The sequence below is a fragment of the Rhinatrema bivittatum genome, chromosome 7 (genome assembly GCF_901001135.1).
Source record: "Rhinatrema bivittatum chromosome 7, aRhiBiv1.1, whole genome shotgun sequence".
Lineage (NCBI taxonomy): Eukaryota > Metazoa > Chordata > Amphibia > Gymnophiona > Rhinatrematidae > Rhinatrema > Rhinatrema bivittatum.
In genome coordinates, this window is record NC_042621.1 from 252,440,389 (window position 1) to 252,463,167 (window position 22,779).

The 22,779-nt window shown below is 42.5% G+C and overlaps 1 protein-coding gene across 1 annotated transcript in view; it reads left to right on the forward strand.

Annotated features, from left to right (window-relative positions):
• Positions 1–22,779, forward strand: part of C7H10orf90 (chromosome 7 C10orf90 homolog) — a 289,452-nt gene that overhangs the window by 94,360 nt on the left and 172,313 nt on the right. The window contains exon 2 of the mRNA XM_029610728.1: positions 5,058–5,607. Coding sequence (XP_029466588.1) covers positions 5,058–5,607 — 550 coding nt within the window. The remainder of the gene's footprint in view (positions 1–5,057; positions 5,608–22,779) is intronic.

The window sequence follows — 22,779 nt, forward strand, 5'->3', positions numbered from 1 at the left end:
CTCCAGAATGCAGTCATGAGAACCATCACAAATGCCCATAAATATGATCATAATACCTCTATCCTTAAAGACCTGCATTGGCTCCCGATCCCTTCACGCATCCTCTATAAAACTCTTACTATTATTCAAAATCCATCTACAGACACAACTCCAACTGGCTTGATGAGCCATTCCGCCTCACACTCTCTAACCGCCCTACCAAACCAACCAATATAGGAACTCTCCACATCCCATCCCTCAAGAAGGCACACCTCACCTCCACGAGGGACTGAGACCTCTCCATTGCTGGTCCCACCCACTGGAACTCACTACCCACAAACCTCCAACTTGAGCCTTGCACCATCAAATTCAAAAATAAATTAAAGACCTGGCTTTTCAAACAGGCTTACCCAGATTAGATCCCTTGCATCTCAACCCCTTTTGCAGCATCAGTACATGAATTGAACCCAATTTGTTATGTCATGTTACATTGTTTAACTTGTTATTTTCTATAGTCTGATTCCTTGTTTGCCAGTTTCCGGCTACCCTCCTCCCCTGTTCCTGTAGTCCCATCCCCTGTCCCTGTTTGATGTATTTTCTACCTTCAGTTCAGGTGTAAACCGGTATGATGTAACCACTAATACCGGTATAAAAAAGAATTAAATATATAAATACATATCTTTGGTTACCAAATCTACTTTCTTCCTCCTTCACCAACTTCGCCATTTCTGCCAGCTCTTTGAAGCTCCTGCTTATGCTACTATCATTCAACCTATGTAATTTTCCAAGTAGACTATTGCGACTCCCTCTATAATGGCCTCCCCAAAAAACTCATCCACCACTTACAACTCATTCAAAATGCAGCTGCAAGAACCCTGCTCAATACCAGTAAGTTTGAACCAGTCACCCCTCTGCGGAAATCCCTGCATTGCTTACCGATCTCTCACCACTCCATTTTTAAAATCCTGGACCTGGCCTTCAAAGCCCTCAAAGGCCTGGCTCCATCCTACTTGAAAAACCAACTTGCCTTATATACACCAACTCGCCCATTTTGCACACTACCAAACACCCGATTGATAGTTCCTGCTCCAAAGGATATCAGACTCATCAGCATAAGGAAAAGGACATTTGTTGGCTCAGTCCCAACCTTATGGAACTCTTTGTCTCTGGACATCAGTTATTCTCCAGACCTCCTGACCTATAGGAAAAAACTCAAAACCTGGTTATTCATTGAGGTCTTCGGCCCTTAGTGGGGTGGGGGAGATTACTTTCTCCTCCTGCCTATCATTTAGACCCTTCACACTCTACTGCCTTTTGTCTGCTCTCCTGCTAAATTCTTCTAAAGCTTAGTTACACCCCCATCTGCTTGTTCTCATAGAAGTGTGTCTCAGTCAGTTTACCCAGTTGGGACTCTGATGTTGATTCCTTGCAAACCTTTTTCTCCCCTTCCCTGCTCATTTCATTAGTTGCTGATGATTAATGGGGTATCTGTTCTTTATTCCCTTGATGTTGATATTTTAGCATTGTATTGGTTTCATTTTTTATTGTTTCTTGTTATATTGTTACCTGCTTTAGTGCAGCCCCAATACTGCCTTCCTATAATGTGCTTTGATCTCTTCTGCTAGAAGAGCAGAATAAATAAATGATTGATTGATTGATTGATTGACTGAGATGAGCTTAAAACAAGAGTAAAAACAAGCCAAGCCAAAGCCCTCCTTTCTGTATTTGTACATATATAATATAGATAGATATATGGATATAGCTATATTACAGTATGCTGTAATGTTCAGGTATCTTATGCCTTCATGACGGACAAAAAGGCAAAGTTCATGTGTCAAGCACTCCATGTTGATAAACCTTTGCTGAAAGAACCAGAGTGGTTATTAATGTAAGCACACACACTCTAATGTAATATTGCTTCCATAATTGCAAAAGGACATTATTAGGCCAATTAAAAGTGAATATTAATTGAAAAGATTTTTGTTAGTCCATATGCCAGTCCCTGCAGTATCTGAAGTCTGATGGTTGTCATAGCAATGACATCTTAAGACTGTTGTTTTGTTAATGACACAAAAGCTTCCAGAGTAAATTAGCAGAAATGTTTTTGAAACTGCACCATGTGGGACGTTTAACTACAATGGACAACTTACCTAAAATAGACAAATGAAATAATAATCAAAATATTAGTCAGGTTCGTAGCTCTTATGAGCCACTCTAAGAACAGGTGAGAAAAATCATGACAGCAATAATCTAATTTTATTTGTGTTCCTGAATTTACTGAACTGTAATTTCTTGCAGTGTTTGCACATTTTCATAATCAAAGGAGATAGTTGTCTGATACTACATGATTCATTATTTGCTAATAAAACATGTGGCTCCCCCCTTCTCCCCTCAAAAAGAAGGTAATTAATTCTTATTTTCTTGCTGTTTAAATACAGTTGTTTTGAAACTAAGGATTTCACTTTCCATGGCAGATGCAATATAATCCTGAGCTCTTGGTTTGTTGCTTGGCAACAGGTTTCTTGTTTCCTGGAAATGTTACAAAGCCATTCCCTACAACCAAGTGTATTACTTAGATACTGTAGATTGGATATGTAGAATTGTTAACAGTTATAACTTCATTCTACTGCACTGGCTTCAGTCACAATAGTGTTCCGTGTTATAACTTAAATTATCACGCTCTTCAGTTGGTAAATGTCCTTTTTCATTAAAATCCGTTGAAGTAATTTAAGTATGGATACTTAAAAGAGCAGAAAGGTAAAAATGTATATGCTTTTGATCTAAGGTTTTTCAACAATTGAGACTTTCAGATTTAAAGTTTTGGTGATAAAAAAAAGCAATTACCCAGTTATCTTTTGTTGGAACAGAAGATAAGCACAAAATCCACTTCCATTCTTTTCATTTTTTTTTTTTATTATTACGGTGTTTTTCTTTGCTCTTGGAAACTCTGTTTCCCAATCTCCTGGTCCCATGGAATTGCTAAAAGAGATGATTTCTAAAATCAGAAAAAGGAGTTGTATAAAAAAAAAAAAAAGAAACATCTAAAGTGTTTTTTTCTTGTTTGGCATTTTTGCGTGCATATCAGTTAAAAAAAATATAACATTACTGTTCATTTTAAAGAGACTAATTCAGTTTTCTATAATCCACCAAACAAAGAAGTCACAGAGTATCTAGGAACTGAGAAAGTGAAGAAAGAACAGTATAATTTGTTAACTAAAATTTAGTTTCAATATTACATATGAATATATTGTCTGATGACATCTCGTATATGTTCTTTGGTTTTTCTTTCATGGATGCAATGTTGCTGGTATTCTGTTTAGCTTAGCATCATATGGTTTGGTATGTTTTGTAAGAATTTTGTTTATTTGTAATCTGCACCAAATATTTGGTCGATTGGAGGTAGGAGAATAAGCCTTTGAACAAATAAATAAAATAAATACATATGGTTTGTATCACTGGAAGATGCCCTGTTCTTATATTCCTATCAGGGCTTTAATCTCTCAAACATTATTGATATATAAAAGGAAAAAAATGGTTTAGCATCCCCTCCCTGATAAAATATAAACTGTGTTGGGCTGGAAGGCTGGCATATACTGGGATCTGTTTCTGCCATTTTGGTGTTTCTCTGATCTCTGCTGGCTTCCATGAGGACTCCTTGAACTCTACTCCAATTTATTTTATTTACTTTTTTATTTTAATTTTTCTTATAGCACTTTACAATAACCTGCAGAAATAATAACAAAATGATGGCAAACTAGAAAACAAGGAATTTAGGCTTCGGGAGAGACAAAAAAAAGTTTATAGATGAGGGTGTTAAGACAAGTCTGGAAAAGACGGTGATATATTCCAGTGGTATGGGACAAGACAAGAGCAAGCATGTACAAGGAGAGGAGGTTAATTTAGTGCAAGCTGTGCCCAGGGGTACAAAAGTGGGAGGTTGGACTGAGTAGAGGATTCCATACAGTCAGGAGTCTCAAACTCTGCCTGAAAATAATAAATATAGGGAAATAACCTTATATCCCCTCCCCTTAACAAGTGGCACAGAATGTTAAAGGACACCCTCATCAGGTAATTTGCCCCAGGGCCAGTACTTTCCTGGGGATATACCTGGCTCCTTCATGCAGGTTTCTAAATCGGCCCCTACTCTCCAGTATATAATACATTAGCTGCATCATTACAATATGCAATAGCTTTATTGTCATGTTTTGGACATGACAGTTGCTCTCAGGGCATCACCAACATCTAAAATTAGACAGAGAAAGTGCACGGATCATGGTCAGGCCACAACATTTGATCAGACAAAAGGCAGGAAATAAAAACTGCCAGCTCCACATGTCAACCACAATATTGCTTTATTTAAATACTCTCTCAGATACTTACTGTATGTGTCTCCAATAAAAATATCAGAATGAAAATACACATTGAAAACCTTGAAGTCCATATTTAGGAAGCTGGCAAGTGGACAAGTTATCTGGCTAAATTTAGTCAGATAACCTGTCATGAATATTCACAGCATACATCTCCTGCTGAATATACTCTACTAAAATTATGAAGGGGCATTTCCCAGACAGCTAAATGCACTGTGGAATCTGTATGGATTGAAATCCTGTGTGAGATAGGGAAGAGTATAGCAGTGGGGGTAAACTACTGTATGTATGGCCAGAATGAACATACAGATGCAATCCAAAAAAGCACATCTCCTCCTATCCCATGACTTTTTAGTTGACTTAGAAGCCTCTCATGAGGGACTTTGAAATGCCTTCTGAAAATCAAAATACACCACACCTACCAGTTTGCCTTTATCCACATGTTTATTCACCTCTTCAAAAAAAGTAGTTGATTTATGAGGCACGCTGGCTATGTCCCATTGAATCATGTCTACCTAGGGGGCAAGATGGTCACATGTGTGCTCCATGCTACAGATGCTCTCTGGAGTTTCTTTAAACTATTGCCTTTTCCTGTCTATTTTGCTTACCATGCCCCCTAAGAGGAAGAGGAAGGTAAGGACTTACCTCGCCGAGTCCAAACCTTTGCCAGGACAGCATATGATTGACGGTTTCATGGCTCCTGTTTGCAAGGGAGATATACACATTGCCATCTCCAATGGAGGAGCACCAGATTCGGCTGTAGAGGAGGTGTCCCTCAGCCCCCTCGATGACCATTTTCTTCTGGCTCTGCCGAGCCATCCCTCTGAAATGCTGGCGACCTTGACTGATGACGTCTTTTCTGTTGCTGGTGCTGGGAGTAATTCAGAGGTGAAGGAGCTCAGCTTTGGTTCCCTGATTCCATTGGGAGAGATGCCTATGCCAGTTTCTACTGAAGTCTCTGCCTCTTTTATAGGCTCTAGCCTTTGTTTGGTTTTTCCAACTATGGTTACCATTGGAGCTTGTATTTTTCCTCCAAAGCCAAAAACAGTGACCTTAGAAACTATATGGGATCTTATGGCTCAATTTGGAACTGCCTTTTCTCAGTGTTCATTAAAAGTTGACTTTATTCCTATGAAATTGGAATCATTATCAGCTGACCATAACAAATACCATCAGGATACTGCTGGGAAAATTACTGCTTTACAGGATGAATTTAAAGCAGTTAAAGCAGTTCAAGCTTCTTTAATTCAGGAACAGGGCAGTAAGTCCCAAAGAGTTGAAAATAGATTCAGACATTTGAAACTCCATTTAATTAATTTTCCTCGGGTAATTGGCGAAATGCTTCATCTCACCCTTCGAAGAAATTTTTAGGAGGTTTTGAATATTTCCTCAGATTTGGTTTCCTCTATAACAAAAGTCTTTTTTCTATCTAGTAAAGCCAAGCCAATGCTCAGATTCCTTCTAATTTTGAGTTGACTGACTTTTTGGAATCCACCCAATATGAGGTAGCTGAAAGATCTACATTATTAGTGTCCTTCTTTGCTGAAAAAAGTTTTGAGCATTGTTATGAAGGTTTATTTTTCACATATGAATGTGCACTTTATGGGTCAGAATGTCAGAATTTTTCTAGACTTAGCCCGAAAGGAGTTACCCAAGAAAGAAGGAAGGGTTTTCTGACTATGCGCCAGCTCTTGGGGCTACATTCTTATTACGATATCCCTGTAAATGTGTGGTTAAATTTCAACAGAATTCATATGTGCTTCTTGCCCCTGAACAGCTTAGAACATTTTTTTATTCCAAAAAGCAAATTAATGATCCTAGTTTTTTAACTTCAGTTCCAGAATGAGTCTAATTTGTATAATTTCAGGAAGTTAGTAAAAATCTCATGCAGAGCAGTTCCTTATGTTTAGCTTCCTTTTAGTCTCCTCTTTTCTGCCCCCTCTCTTTGTGGACTGCTTAGATCTGAAGGTTTTTCTTGTTTGTGGAATGTATTTCCTGTATAATTGTTTCCAATTGTGTATCTATTAAAATATTTTAGCTTTGTTAAACATTAAAAAGGAATAAACATATAAGGGCAGATTTTTAATGCCCTGCGTGCATAAATCCCGGCGTTTATGTGCATGGCTGGGCCTTATGCGTGCCGGGCGAATTTTCCAAGAGGCCTGGACACGCACGTAAAGGCCAAGACGCGCTCAAGTGCCGGGCCTCTTGGAAGGGGCGAGCCAGAGGGCATGTTTTGGGTGGGGAGGGGTGGGCTGGGACAGAGCCATTATTCGCTATCCCAGAGCCTCGCGTGCCAGCCGGCTGCCGGCGCGCGCAAGTTACTTCAGGTCGGGCCCTGAAGTAACTTGTAAAATAAAAGGTAAAAAGATTTAAAATGGTTTTTAGAGGGTGGAGAGGAGAGAGGAAGGGTGGCTAGGGTAGGAGGTAGGAAAGTTCCCTCCCAGTCCGCTCCTAAATTGGAGCGGACTGGGAGGGAACTGGGGAAGGCCCCGATGAGTTGCCGCGCTAATATAGCAAAAATGTACACCCCCCCCCTTGTGTGTGCCATCTCCAAGTTTGTAACATGCATGCACCAGCTTGCACATGTTATAAAATTGCGCATCCATGAGTGTGCTCCGGGTAACGCGTGCACATGGACGTGCATGTGAATTTTTTAAAAACCTACCCCATAGTTTTTTTAAAAAATCATCTCTATCTATATGATCTGTGATTTTATTCTTTATAGTAGATTCCATAATTTCTTCTGGCACTGAAGTCAGGTTCACTGGTCTATAGTTTTCCAGATCAACTATGATGCCCTTTTTATATATCGGGGTTACATTAGCCGTCTTCCAATCTTCAGGTACAATGGATGATTTAATGATAGGTTATAAATGACTTGTAATAGGTCTGCACTTTCATTTTTGAGTCCTTTCAGAACCTTGGGATATATATCATCCAGTCCAGGTGATTTGCTACTCTTCAGTTTGTCAGTCTGGCCTACTATATGTTCCAGGTTCACCATGATTTGGGTCAAGTCATCTGAATCATCACCCATGAAAACCATCTCTGGAATGGATATCTCCCCAACATCCACCTCAGTAAACACCAAAACAAAGAATTCATTTAGTCTTTCCGTGATGGCTTTATTTTCCCTAAGTGCCTCTTTAACCCCTCGATCATCTAACAGTCCTACTAACCCCCGTGCATGCTTCCTGCTTCGGATATATTTTTAAAAGTTTTTATTATGAGTTTTTGCCTCTATGGCCAACTGTTTTTCAAATTCTCTTTTAGTCTGTCTTATCAATATTTTACATTTAACTTGCCAATGCTTATGCTTTTCCCTATTTTCTTCAGATTGATCCTTATTCCAATTTTTGAAGGAAGATCTTTTGATTAAAATCACTTCTTTCAGCTCACATTTTAATCATACCAGCAATCCTTTGGCCTTCCTTACACCTTTCTTAATGCATTGAACACATCTGGACAGCACTTCTAAGATGGTATTTTTTTTAACAATAGCATAGAAACATAGAAAGGACGACAGAAGAAGACCAAACGGCCCATCCAGTCTGCCCAGCAATCTTTCATACTTATTTTTTTCTTATTCTTATCTGAAACTCTTGGCCTTTATTAGTAACTTTTTGGTTCTATTTCCCTTCCACCCCCGCCATTGATGTAGAGAGCAGTGCTGGAGCTGCATCTAAGTGAAGTATCTAACTTAATTGGTTAGCGGTAGTAACTGCCACAATAAGCAAGCTACTCCCATGCTTATTTGTTTACCCAGCCTGAGCAAGTCAGTCCTTGTTGGTTGTTGTCTGAATATAAATCCTCTTTTCTTCATTCCCCCTGCCATTGAAGCAGTGAGCTGTGCTGGATATGTATTCCAAGTGAAGTATCAGGCTTAATTGTTTGGGGTAGTAACTGCCGTAACAAGCAAGCTACACCCATGCTTATTTGTTAACCAGACTATGTAATTCAGTCCTTGTTGGTTGTTGTCTGAATATAAATCCTCTTTTCTTCATTCCCCCTGCTGTTGAAGCAGTGAGCTGCACTGGATATGTATTCCAAGTGAAGTATCAGGCTTAATTGATTCGGGGTAGTAACCGCTGTAACAAGCAAGCTACACCAATGCTTATTTGTTTACCCAGACTATGTAATTCAGTCCTTGTTGGTTGTTGTCTGAATATAAATCCTCTTGCCTTCATTCCCCCCTGCCGTTGAAGCAGAGAGATTTGCTGGATATTCATTGAAAGTGAAGTATCAGGCTTATTTAGTTTGGGGTAGTAACCGCCGCCGCAACAAGCAAGCTACTCCCCCACTTTTTTGTGAATGCAGCTACTCCCCCACTTTTTTGTGAATGCAAATCCTTTTTTCCACATTTCCTCTTGCCATTGAAGCATAGAGAAATGTTGGAGTCACATTAACTATGTGTATGTTTATTGAATAAGGGGCAGATTTTCTACCCTGTGCGTGCGGGGTACATTTGTGCGAGCTACCCAGCGCGCACAAATGTACACCCAATTTTATAACAATCGCGCACTGCCATGAGCATGTTATAAAATCCGGGGTCGGCGCATGCAAGGGGGTGCACACTTGTGCACCTTGCGTAAGCCGAGCCCTAGGGGAGCCCCGATGGCTTTCTCTGTTCCCTCCAAGGCCGCTCTGAAATCGGAATGGCCTCAGAGGGAACTTTTCTTCTGCTCCCCCCCCACCTTCCCCTCCATTCCCCCATCTAACCCACCCCCCAGCCCTACCTAAATCCCCCCACCACCTTGTTTCAATTATTTACGCCTACCTGAATGTATCTTGCGAGTGCTGACCGGCTGCAGGCGCGCCATCCCCGGCACAGCCAGTGTGCTGGAGGCCTTGGTCCCACCCCCAAACCGCCCCTGGCCCAGCACCAGCCCACAACCCCGCCCCCTTCCCGCCCCTTTTTTAAAGCCCCGGGGCTTGTGCGTGCCACCGAGCCTATGCAAAATAAGCTCGGCGCACGCAGGAGCAGGTTTTTGGTGTTATTTATTTATTTATTTATTTATTTATTTATTTAAATTCTTTTAATATACCGATGCTCAAGACCAAGTCTTATTGTACCGGTTTACAGTAGAACTAGGGGAAACCAATTAACACCGATAGAGAAGACAAAGTTACAAAAAACAGGGTTATTTGTAAGTTATTTGTAAGTTACGCGCGTAACCCTTTGAAAATCTGCCCCTAAGGGAATTAATCTCCAGGTAGTAGCTGTTATTCCCGCAAGCCACCCCCATGCCTCTTCTCTTCATTCACATCCTCTAGACTTTATGGATCCACAATGTTTATCCCACGCCCCTTTCAAATCCTTCACAGTTTTGGTCTTCACCACTTCCTCCGGAAGGGCTACCCAGGTATTCACCACCCTCTCCATGAAGAAATACTTCCTGACATTGGTTCTGAGTCTTCCTCCTTGGAGCTTCAAATCGTGACCCCTGGTTCTGCTGATTTTTTTCCAATTGAAAAATATCCACGGTTGTTGTACACTATTAATCTTTGTAAGTGTACTTTTCAGTTTTTTTCTATTTTTCTCATTTTATCAAAGTTTCCCTTTTGAAAGTTTAGTGCTAGAGCTGTGGATTTACTTATTGTCATGTTATGATCACTATTATCAAGTGGCCCCACCACCGTTCCCTCTCTCACCATCTAGGCGTCACCATCCAGGAAAAAAACTAGGTGTCATTGTGGACAATGCAATGAGATCCTCAGCTCAATGTGCAGCATCAGTTAAAGAAGTCAACAGTAAGAATTATTAGGAAAGGAATGGAGAATTTTGAAGAATATTATAATATCTCTGTTTCACTCCATGGTGCGACTGCATCTAGAGTACTGTATGCAATTCTGGTCACCACATCTCAAAAAATATATAGGGGAACTGCAAAAGTTGCAGAGAAATGTGACCAAAATGATAAAGGGTCTTTAGCTTGGAGAAGAGATGGCTGAGGAGAGAGATGATAGAGGTCTATAAAATAATGAATGGAGTAGAACAGGTAAATGCGAATCAGTTGTTTACTCTTTCAACAACAACAACAAAAAAGATTAGGAGACATTCCAGGAAGTTACAAAGAAGCAGATTTAAAACAAATCGGAGAAAAAAACTTTTTCACTCAATGCACAATTATGCTCTGGATTTCATTGCCGCAGGATGTGGTAAAGGCAGTTAACATAGTGGGGTTTTAAAAAGGTATGGAGGAAAGAACATAAACAGTGATTAACCACGTAGATTCAAGGAAATACCCAGCTTATCCCTGGGCATAAGAAATTTAAGAATATAAGAAGTTGGGTCAGACCAAAGATCCATCCTTTTCCAACAGTAGCCGATCCAGGTTAGAAGTTCCTAGCAAGTACTCAAACATTAAATAGATCCCATGCTTCTAATGGGGTAGATTTTAATATATGCCTGCACGTCCATGTGCACGTGCTTCCCAGCATGCATACATGGATGTGCCCCGCGCGCAAGGTGGGGTAGAATTATGCAAAATTTCTGCGGTGACGCATCCCGGCCTTCCCCAGTTCCCTCCCAGTGTGCCCCTACCCTAACCTCCTTTCCCCTTCCCCTTCCCCTTCCCCTCTCCTCCCCACCCCCTATCCCTATCCTAGCTAACCCCAATTTTAAAATGTGCCTTTTGCTCCTCAACAGGAGCAGTAGGAAGTAGCGCGCACCGGCACCCTGCCGGCATGCGCTTCCCCAGCACAGCAGCAAATGGCTGCTGTACTGGTGCCTCCAGCCCCACCCCTCCTCGCCCTCCTCCCTGCCCCTTTATCTGGGCCTGGCACGCGAGTGGCTGGGCCCCTTTGCAGATATGTGTGCAGGGCCCGCAAGGCCCAACTATGCACATGACCCCCATTTCTACAAGTTCAGGAGATTTAAAATTTGGCAGAATGCTGGTAATAAGCAATGAGATCTATCTACTTTTTAGGATCCTGTTAGGTACTTTTGATCTGAATTGGCCACTGTTGGAAACAGTATACTGGGCTAGATGGACTCTTTCTTACTCAGTACGGCAGTTCTAATGTTCATAACTTTTAAACCTAACCAGATATTCTTGAATAAGTACAAAAAAATCTTTCTGAGCCAGTCAAAGCAAAGCTGGATAGCACCAGGAGCAGAATAAATGAACTGTGCTCCTGGGAGCATTAAGGATCTTTTTTTTTTTGGGGGGGGGGGGTGGAGAGGATCCAGGTGGGGTGAGAGCATTTGGGTAAGGGTTGCTGGTGGGTGGGGTAGGTGAGGAGGTCCAGAGATTGCACAGTATTTTAAAAATCAGGGGAGAGATGGGACAGGTAGGCTACGTGCAATGCTGTGCCCTAGAGTTTATTTTAATTTGCTTGGGGGGATTAGTCGGAATCATTGAACACTATGTCCGACATCATTTATACTACTTTTGGTTGGTGGAAGATCAGGGATCAGGCGCGCTGGCCTGGTAGATTTTTAGGTCAGTATTCACAAGGATAAGTCCGGCTAAGTTTTAGCTGGATAAACCAGATAAGTCAATTCTTACAGCGATGACAGTAGCATGTGCTACCAGAGTTGCTGTCCAGATAACACATGATGCCACTAGGAGCGATAGGCTTATACCTCAATCCTGGCAGCCTCTTGGTTTTCAGGAGTGCCAAGTGGGGCGGGAGGGTTCATGCTGCATAAGGGATGGAAAGGAGAGCGAAGAAGGGCATCCAGATCCCCAATATTGATTTTGAAATCAGGGTAGAGGGATTGCTATGGCTGCTAGTTGGCCAAAAGGCCTACAACTTTAAAATGATCTTTTTGCGTATGGGGGACAGGATGGAGGGAGGCATCAGGTGAAATGCCCCACATCATTTTAAAGCCCTTAGAGGGGTGGGTCTGGGAGATGTGGCTAGGTGGCCTTTTAGGCTTTGTTTATTTATTTATTTTTTACCATGTAACTAGATATATTTTGAATATATCTGGTTAAGTAGCAAGTTATCTGGGTACAGGTATTTGGTTAGCTTTAAAACCTAACTGTTTATAGTCAAACATAGCCAAATAATTTTAGGTATGTTCAGCAGGATGTTTATCCCACTGAATATCCAGCACATCTCCAGCTAACTTTAGTTGGATAACTTGTCCGCTCACTGGCTTACTAAATATGGACTTCTTTTTACTTTTGTACTTAATTGGCTATATTTTGAATGTAGTCTGTTAAAATTTATGCTATTCAGGTACATATACTCAGATAACTTTAGGGATACCCTGAGATAGTCCTAAAGTTAACTGGATGATTAGCCAGATAATGTATAACAGATATTCATCGTTCTTTGGCTAAGACATCTGGCTAACTTTTTTGAGCCCCAGAATGCCGCCAGACCGCCACCACTCATCTGATTAAATTGTTAGCTGGCTAACAACTTAGACAAATAAAACAGTTAAACAGGCAGAAATTTCAAAACCCCAAGGTTTGTCTGGCTAAGTACCAATTTAGTCAGACAAACCACTTTGAATATGGCCCACCTAGAATCTAATGTCAGAAAATGAACTCCTATGCCTAATGTTGAATAGTAAGAGAAACCATTATTGGTCACTGAATGTAGGTTCAGTAGGAAGTAGGGTCTATCTATTAGAGTTGTGCATTTGGGAGAATCAAAATAGTGAAGGTCGATGAAATTTCCTATATTGTTTTGGTTTGTTTTCAAAATGAAATGACTTAAATTTTGATAAAATTTAATTGAAGTTCATTTTGCTTTCAAAATCAAAAAAAATAAAAAAGTCACCTATTGGGCTTAGGCCTAGGCCTGAGGCCAGGGCTTCGCTGAGGGAATAGGCTGAGGCCCAAAGCAAGGACTACAGCCTACACCTGAGCATGATGCCAGTGCTTCAGTCTAAGCCTAGGCCTTAGGCCAGGATCTCGCCTAGGCATAGACCGTGGCCTGGTGCAGGGACAGCAATCAACACCCAAGTGTGATGCTGGGCTCTCAGCCTGGGCCCAATGCCAGGGTCTCAGTTGAAACCTGAGGAAAGGCCTGAGCCCTAAAACCTTTGCTGCAGTCAAAGAATTTCAGAACCTCCAATTACCCTATCTATTGGGGATCTGACTTTGAAGCTAGGCTCAGGCCTGATACCGGGACCTGGCCCAGAGTCCAGATCCCAATGCCTGGGCCTCGGCTAGACCAAAGCCCAGGCCTAGACTCAATGTTAGGCCCAGTTTGGAGGCTGCGTCAGGAGCCTGGACCTCAGCCTAAACCAAAGCCAGGCCCAGGCCCTATGCTGGGGCCTGCTCCAGAGGCTGGGTCCCAACGTTCAGGTCCAGGCCCAACACCTTGGTCTAGACCCAGGGCTAGGCATAGGTCATACACAAAAATAGCACCTTTCACTGAGGAGGATGTACTGGAATTAATTTACTCTGGTACATCCCCAATAGATGTCATCATTAGAAGAATAAAGATGACAGAAAAGGAGTTATGCGGCCTGCACTCTGGCCTCTGGGCCTGGGCATGACCCTGGGCCAAGGCTCTGGTGTTGGGATCAGGCCTCCAGGCAGATCCTCAATGTTGGACCTGGGCCTGAGCTGAGAGCCAGGCATGAGCCTTTTCCAGTCCCAGTCCCAGACATTGGAACCCGGTCTCCAGGCCGGGCCCTGGCATTGGGCCTGGGCTTGGATAGAAGCCCATGCATTAGGACCCAGACTCCAGGCTGAGTGTCAGGCCTAGGCTTGGGCCCAGTCCTAGACAGAGGCCCATGGACTGGCACCAGGACACAGGGCTGGGTGTTGGCCTGGACTGAAGCCTCTGCAGGACCACGCCAAGTCATCGGGACCAGACCTCCAAACCTAGGCCTTGCAAAGGGCCTGGGCCCAGGTCATGGCGACCTATCGCCAGCTAGGCCTACACAAGGGCATGGCTTTGGCCTGGGCCTAGGCCTCATCAACATATCTCCCCTGGACCAGGTAAGTGAGGGTCAGGAAGGATCCTGGCCTTGGCATTTTTTTGAGTGAGAGGGGTGGATGGTGGGGACCAGAGGCTTCGGGAGACCCTGTTTCTTTTTTTTTTTTCTTTTATAAAGAAACAAACATTAAACGAAATGAAATTTGTGGAAACACCCACTCAAATATAAAACAAAAAATAAAACTGGTTTTTTACCCCTGAACATCCCTACTAACCATATAGTTTTAGAAAGATGATTGCCTTGATCTCCTGTGGAGGAAGCATATCTTTCTCTGTAAAAGTCTAGCCAGTGATTTTTAATTAAGGAAGGTTTATTTCAACGTGATAGACTAGATAGGCAGAGGTTGTTGTAGGCAAATTTTCTAATTTTGCTAATATAGGGAAAAAAAGAAAATTTGACAAAATCATTTTCACCGAGTTTGATGAGAGCTACATGGCTGCTGTATCACTCTAGTCTAAATATGTTCCTGCCTGAGGCAGTTCTAAATACGTGTGTGGGCTCCAGGAGGGGAATAAAAGGTGTCTTTATATGTAGGCAGGTAAACATTTATGGACTGGCTAGTGGGAAGAGCGCTAAATATATGCCCTGAATATCTTTTGGGGGGTTTTTTGAGTGGTACCAAAAATCTCATTGACCATGCTGAAAATCTGTTCATTACTATTCCCTTTTATGATAGTTTCCATTCAGGAAAACTCAAATAAATGTACATATACGCCCTTCAAAACCCAGACACAGACGTGAATCACATATAAAACTACGTTTGCAGTCGAACATGTAATTTTTGACTGCCAGTGCTGTAGTATATTGCTTAAGCCCTGTGGACCAAACAATTACTTGTACACTCAAGCTTCACTCATGGTCAAGTTTCTGCAGTGTGAAAGTGATTAGGAGGCTGATATACTAAAGTGCACAGAACTGCATACACAATTCAATTTTAGGTTTTGATAATTTGCTACTGGGGACTTCTATGAAAATAAGCTCATTATGTATGTAGTTTTTCTACCAACTTTTTGCAAAAATTTTAACTGGATCTCAATGAGGTGTAGTTAATTTTTTTTGTGAAATTAGGTTTGCAAACGGTATTTCATGGCTAGTTTGCTATGCATTCACAGCTAATGAGCTGTATTGTGTAATTTAACAATGAACTTACATAATTTTTACAAGCATAAAACTATGCATGAAAAATATCTGTTTAATGCAAAATAGTTACATTTTGTGTGTGGAAATGGCAAATAGTGCACATTATTCCATTGCATGTGCACTATTTGCCCTTTTAGCATGCCAAGTGGTCCTTATGGAATTCTGTGCACTATAGTACATCAGCGTCTAGTGTTATAACTGTGGTCATGAGGAAAGAACAGCATCCTTATGCTCCACAAGTACATTGGGTACTGCATTGATGGATTCAGTTTTGCAGGGGGAGTAACTTTATTCTCCCCTCTTTCTGTCCCCCTCAGAAGCATGGTAGATGATAGGAATAAAAGGAGAAAAAACCAAGGCTTAAAAACATGCATCAAACAAATAACCTCACCCCATCCCCCAGAAACAGCAGGAAAGCAGCTGCAGATTTAGCAATAAAGTATTTCAAGTTGTCCTTTAATATTTGCATTTCATTTAATAAACAATATAACCTTTATCTACTCAAATTGTGCAGATGAGGCCATGAGGTTAATAGCTTTTGGGGGGATAATTTGTACCAGTTTCTCTGTGGCTTCAACAGATGTTTATTAACTGATTGGTAAAGGTCCAGAGCTGAGAAATGTCAAAACCATGGCTACTGCAGCAAAACAAAGCCAGAAATGTGAAGAGAACAGGTTTAGTAAATAATAAGAGTCAGGGTGACAGAGTGTAAAATTCATAGTCTTGAAGGTTCCTATTCAGAGCACCTATCCCCCAATTACAATGTTCTAAGTCTCTGTGCCTTTCCTTACCCAAAAACTGATCAAATGCTGGGGTTTAAAATGTGTGACCCATGTGTAAAAGTCTCTTTCTGTTAGAGGTGTGCATGACAAAAATATTTTGTTTGGTTCAGATTTTTTGTTTCAGTTTTCTGATTCGTTCAGTTCAGATCAGAAGCTCCTTCATTTCATTCAGGTCAACATTTATTTCTATTACAGTCAATGTGGGAAGCAATGCATCTTATTTTTTGACTCTAACTTTGGGTTTTCCATCCAAGTTTTATGACACTTGCTGGCAGGCATCAGCAGCAGAGCAACAGTAGCCCAAGACTGGCATGGATATCCCACAGGACAAAGAAAGGGCAAAGGGCACCAACAGTGGCTTGAACAGCTCAAGCCGGCATGAGAAAGGCAAAGCAGCATAAATGGTAGCACCAAAAGAGGAGCAGAACAGCACAAACAGTGGAATGAACTCCCCAAGGCACCAAATCAGGAGTATGAAGGGGTACATGGGAGAAAACCCCAGAGCACCTAAAAAGACTGGCTCCAGATACCTGGCTTAATCTACTATACCTAAAACTTAATACAGCAGGGAATCCTGGTCCTGGATGGAGGTTCCTCAGAAAGGAGTATCTCTAACCAAGCTCAGGAAGAGAGAGAAAGAGGACCCTAGCTGAGACTAGGAGAAGGCAGGAACTTTGCTAAATGACTTATGAATGAAACCTTTTGATTTTCTGTTTCTAGCATTGCTGAAGTGAGCAGGCTTGTGTTTTATTTAATTTGCTTATTAAAAAAAAAAAAGAATTATAAAAGGATGATCAAGAGTTAAGACTGAATCTGACTTCTGGCAAAGCAAAGACCGCTTATGGTGCCTCAAGGAGCAAAGGGTATCAACAGTGGCATGAAGACCCCCAAGGCATAGAGTGAAATGAATGGCAGCAAGCACAGTGGCTTGAAGAGCCCAAGGCATAATGAGGGGTATGGCGGCAAGCACAAAGGCGCAAAGTCCCCTAAGGCATACAGTGAGGAGTAAAGAAGCAAGACGTGTGGCAATAATACAGCAGGGCACTGAACCAAGAGAGTAACAAGGTAGCGAAGCAGGCCAGGGAGGAAGATTGAGAGATGAGATAAGATCTTGAGGCATCCAGAGAGGTGCAGGCTAGGAAAGGGTATTTTCTTTTTTAAATTTTGTTTTTTTGTTTTTGGGACCTAAATACCTCAAAGGAACCAAAAGAGAGGAAGGATAGTGGGAGCAGTCTGGGCAGCTATAGCAGCAGCAAGAGTGGCAACAAACAGCACAGCTTTGAACTAGAAAAGAAGCAGGGCAGCAGTAGTCAGAGTGGCAACTGGCAACAACACAGCAAGGTGCTAAAGCCAAAAAGTGATGGCATTGCTTCAGAATAGTTGTGCACTCAGTTCTCCTGCCACTTGCATGGAAATTCAGTGAAACCCAGCAGAAGGAGGCTGATCTTAAGGAAGTGTTCTCCCCCTCCACAATCATTACAGCATTACAACTTTGATGTATCGCACATAAGAAACTTGAATAAGTTTTATAGAGGCATCAAACATGGGGCTTTGGTTACAGTTGTTATATGAAAGACAGCCATGGGCCTAAGTAATTATTATAATTTTGTAAAATGCCTTTTTCAAATTCAAAAAGTACGTCCTTTGTGATAGAAATGCCTCAGTCATGTATGAATCAATATGTAAGACAAACTATGATGCCATCAGTCAATCAATAATCCCAAATAATTCCTTTTCTCAAAAGCTAGGGAATGCTTGCTTAGCTTCCGCTGTACAGGCATAACTTCTATTCCACAGTGGGCCCCAATATCAACGTTTCAGGAGAACTTCTTCAGGGACCTGTTCAAAAAGACTGATTCTGTAAAATTGCTTTAACCACTCATATATTGAGAAAGTTCATGATGTTGACAAATCATTATGACACATTTTCCACCAATTGATGTCACCCCTAAAGAATAAGAAAGGGAAGGAAATACATTAGAAAGACAGTCCAATCAATTTGACTGTTCATTTCAAATGGAATCACTGTGTTTAATCAGCAACCATCGATCCAAGTCACCATCTCAAATGGAAGGGCTCACCATGTTCAAAATGCCCCATTTTAAAACATCACAAGAAATTCTAGGCAATGGCTGACTAATTGGGCTTCATGTCGTTGATTTGTGATACAACTACGATGTTCAGTCATTCATTTATGAAACATCTCTATGGTTTTCCTGATGTCGCAAAAAGGGAAGGACACTTGACAACATAAATGACATGTTTAGACTAACAAAACCCATGAACTTCCAATGCATTGGCCGACGGTCTGAAATACTGAACCTGCAATAGCTTGTGGACAGACTGAGCAATGTGTGCAAGGAATCAAAGCCTCCGACTTCATGCTAGACTCCTCTATGATGTCTTCCTCAGACACAATGGATCAATCCAATAGGTCCCATGAATTCTGAATATGTTTAAAAACAAAAACTGGATAACACATAAAAATGAATGACTGACATGAAACCTCATGAAGCATGTGGACTTATGATGTCCCCTGCCATTCAGAATGCCTGTACACTAAGCATGCTAGTTTGTGTTCAGGAAAGGAAATGCTGGAAAACTTTGGTGAGGTCCAGTTGGCCAGACTGCAGTCTTGTATTACAAGCATTCCATCAGCTCTGTGTCCCTGAATTCAATGGGCTCTCTAAGATGCTGTGTGAATACTATTTTTTCTGGGGACTCCTTTGCTGGGGGAAGGGGTAAAGCCTGGTCTTTTTGCCAGTCCCTGAAGTTATGATCTGTGACAGCAGAGCTGTAACATTGCACTGATGGTGGTACCCATCCCACGGCCGTCACACCATACCTTCAAACAGACCAGGTTCTGGGATGCCGTCAGTGCTGCCATACTGTCGCTGACCTCCCCGCTGCTCCGAGGCTCGCGCATGCACTGCAGCACCTTATAGACCCCACAGCGCTCCTATCAGTGGCTGGCACCACCAGATGACATCAGGCCTGCCAGGCCATTTAAACCCCAGCCAGATAACAAGACTTCGCCTCAGCAAAGGGTCCTCTTGCTCTTTGCTGTTGTTCATTGCTACATGATCTTGCCTTGTTCCTGTACCTGCCTTATTCTTGCCTTGTTCCTGCCTCTTTCCAGTACCTGAATTATTCCAGCCTAGTTACAATTCCTTGCTTTTCCTCTGCATTGTTCCTGCTATTCGCCCTGTTCCCAGTCCTGCTCTCTCCTCCTGTTCCAGTCTTGTTCCAGTTCTTGGCTCATTCCCGCCTTGTCCTGCACCCTTGTCCTTGTCCTTGTCCTCTGTTCTCCTTGCGTCCTCTGGCTGATCTCTTGTGCTTTGACCTCTGCCCAGATATTGACTCTGTCCTGATTGCCGCATGCCTCGATCTCTGCCCAGATTCTGATACTGATTGATCGCCACCTGCCTTAATCTTTGCCTTGATCCTGACTCTGCGTGACCTATGCCTGCTGGATCCTCTTTCCTGGATGCTGACACCTTCTGACTGCTGCCTGCCTTGACCCTTGGAGCACTTATCTGGCTATTGACTTTTTCCAAAGTACTGCCGGCATCAGAACCCAAAGGTTCAACCTGTGGAAGAAGAGGCTGGTATAGGTGAATCCTCCTCCCAGTCCCAGCCCGTAGCGTGCCGGCCTACTGGCTGCATGAACCCAGACCAAGCCCACATACTGGGCAGTATCAACTATGCCACAACCCAAGGACTCACACCACGTGACAAAAGCCTGTTGTGTAGTTAAATCATCAGTGGACTGTGAAAAATTGCAGGAGGATCTTGTGACACTGGAAGATTGGGCTTCCATATGGCAGATGAAATATAATGTGGGCAGTGCAAGATGAATCATATAGGGAAAAATAACCCATGCTATAATTACACTATCTTAGGTTCCATTTTAGGAGTTACCACCTAGGAAAAAGATCTGGGTATCATAGTTGATATTACATTAAAATTGTTGGCTCAGTTCTGTGGTGATCAAAAAAGCAAACAAAATGTTAGGAATTATTAGGAAGGGAATAGAAAATAAACCAGAGAATGTCATAATGTCTCTATATCACTCAATGGATAGACCACACCTTAAACACTGACTGTGCACAATTCTGGTTGCCACATCTCAAAGAAGATAGTTGAAATAGAAAAGGTAAAGAGAATGTTAATCAAACTGATAAAGGGAATAGAATGGCTCCCTTATGAGGAAAGACTAAAGAGCTTAGGGCTGTTCAGCTTGGGGTAGACACGGTTGAGGGGGGATATGATAGAGGTCTATAAAATTAAGAGTGGAATAGAATGGGTAAATGTGAATTGGTTATTTACTCTTTCAAAAAATACAAAGAGTAGGGGAAAATTCAGAGAAAATTCTTTTTCACTTAACACACAATTAAGCTTTGGAATTCAATGTCGGATAATGTGGTAAAGGCAGTTAGCATAGCTGTGTTTAAAAAAGGTTTGGACAAGTTCCTAGAGAAATCCATAAACTATTATTAACCAGGTAGACTTGGAGAAAGCCACTACTTATCTCTTGGCATTAGCAGTATGGAATAGAGATGTGAATCGTGTCCTCGATCGTCTTAACGATCGATTTCAGCTGGGAGGGGGAGGGAATCGTATCATCGCCGTTTGGGTGTTTAGAGTATCGTGAAAATCGTTAAAATCGTGAACCGGCACACTAAAACCCCCTAAAACCCACCCCCCGACCCTTTAAATTAAATCCCCCACCCTCCCGAACCCCCCCCAAATGCCTTAAATTACCTGGGGGTCCAGCGGCGGTCCGTAGCTAAATCGGGGGAAGGGGGAGGGCAGGAAAACTGGCACACTAAAACACCCTAAAACCCACCCACGACCCTTTAAATTAAATCCCCCACCCTCCCGTATCCCCCCCAAATGCCTTAAATTACCTGGGGGTCCAGCGGTGGTCCGGAACGGCCTCCTGCAATTGAATTGTGTTGTCTTCAGCCGGCGCCATTCTGCGCCGCCATTTTGCAAAATGGCGGCGCAAAATGGCGGCGGCCATAGACCAACACGATTCGACTGCAGGAGGTCGTTCCGGACCCCCGCTGGACTTTTGGCAAGTCTTGTGGGGGTCAGGAGGCCCCCCCAAGCTGGCCAAAAGTCCCTGGGGGTCCAGCGGGGGTCCGAGAGCGATTTCCTGCCGCGAATCGTTTTCCGTACAGAAAATGGCGCCGGCAGGAGATCGAATGCAGGAGATCGTTCAGCGGGGGTTCCGGACCGGCTGAACGACCCCCGCTGAACGACCTCCTGCAGTCGATCTCCTGCCGGCGCCATTTTCCGTACGGAAAACGATTCGCGGCAGGAGATCGCTCCTGGACCCCCGCTGGACCCCCAGGGACTTTTGACCAGCTTGGGGGGGCCTCCTGACCCCCACAAGACTTGCCAAAAGTCCAGCGGGGGTCCGGAACGACCTCCTGCAGTCGAATCATGTTGGTCTATGGCCGCCGCCATTTTGCGCCGCCATTTTGCAAAATGGCGGCGCAGAATGGCGCCGGCTGAAGACAACACGATTCAATTGCAGGAGGCCGTTCCGGACCGCCGCTGGACCCCCAGGTAATTTAAGGCATTTGGGGGGGGGGTTCGGGAGGGTGGGGGATTTAATTTAAAGGGTCGGGGGTGGGTTTTAGGGTGTTTTAGTGTGCCGGTTTTCCTGCCCTCCCCCTTCCCCCAATTTACGATTTTTTGACGATAAATCGGGGGAATTGGTATTGTATCGTGGCCCTAACGATTTTTGACGATTTAAAATATATCGGACGATATTTTAAATCGTCAAAAAACGATTCACATCCCTAGTATGGAATCTACCTACTGTTTGGGATCTTGCCAGGTACTTGTTGCCTGGATTGACCACTGTTGGAAACCAGATACTGGGCTTAATGGATCCTCAGTCCAGTATGGCAATTCTTATGAGCTCCCACTAAAAACACAGGTAAAAGCCTTGGAGAATTGCTGTGCTTGGAATTCACCATATTCCCACAAATCCAGGCAACAGTAAATAGATAATCAATCAATCAACAGAAGCTAAAGATCCTCACTCACGAATTTACTCAATACAAAAAAAGGAGGATATGTAATGTTCTCTTTTATAATTTTTAAGATACTAAATAAGAAAACCTTATCAACTATTTATATAGGAACAAATACCATCAGTAGTAGTGCAAATGGACTATAATCCATCGCCTCTCGCCACGCAATGGGCCCCAGGCGAATTCAGCGTTTATTCAAGCACTTAGTATACAATCATTTGGTATTGTTCCTTTATTTATTCCACAACATTTGATATTTATCTACTAAAGATATTTTTTTATTTTTTAATATTCAAAATTTAAATTTATCCCAAAAACCCAAAAACTTATTTATTTGTGTATTTCTAAAATCTGGATTACTTATTTTCCTAGCATAAATTAAATGTCCACCGTCATTCAGTTTGTTCAATCATTGACATCCTGGAACAAAATCCTAGGATCGAGTATACTTAGCCCCACTGTAGATGTATAGTTTCTCAAGTTGTCCCGACATGGGCCATGTTTCGACTGTTTCCAGTCTTCCTCAGGGGATACTTAGTATGTTGTAA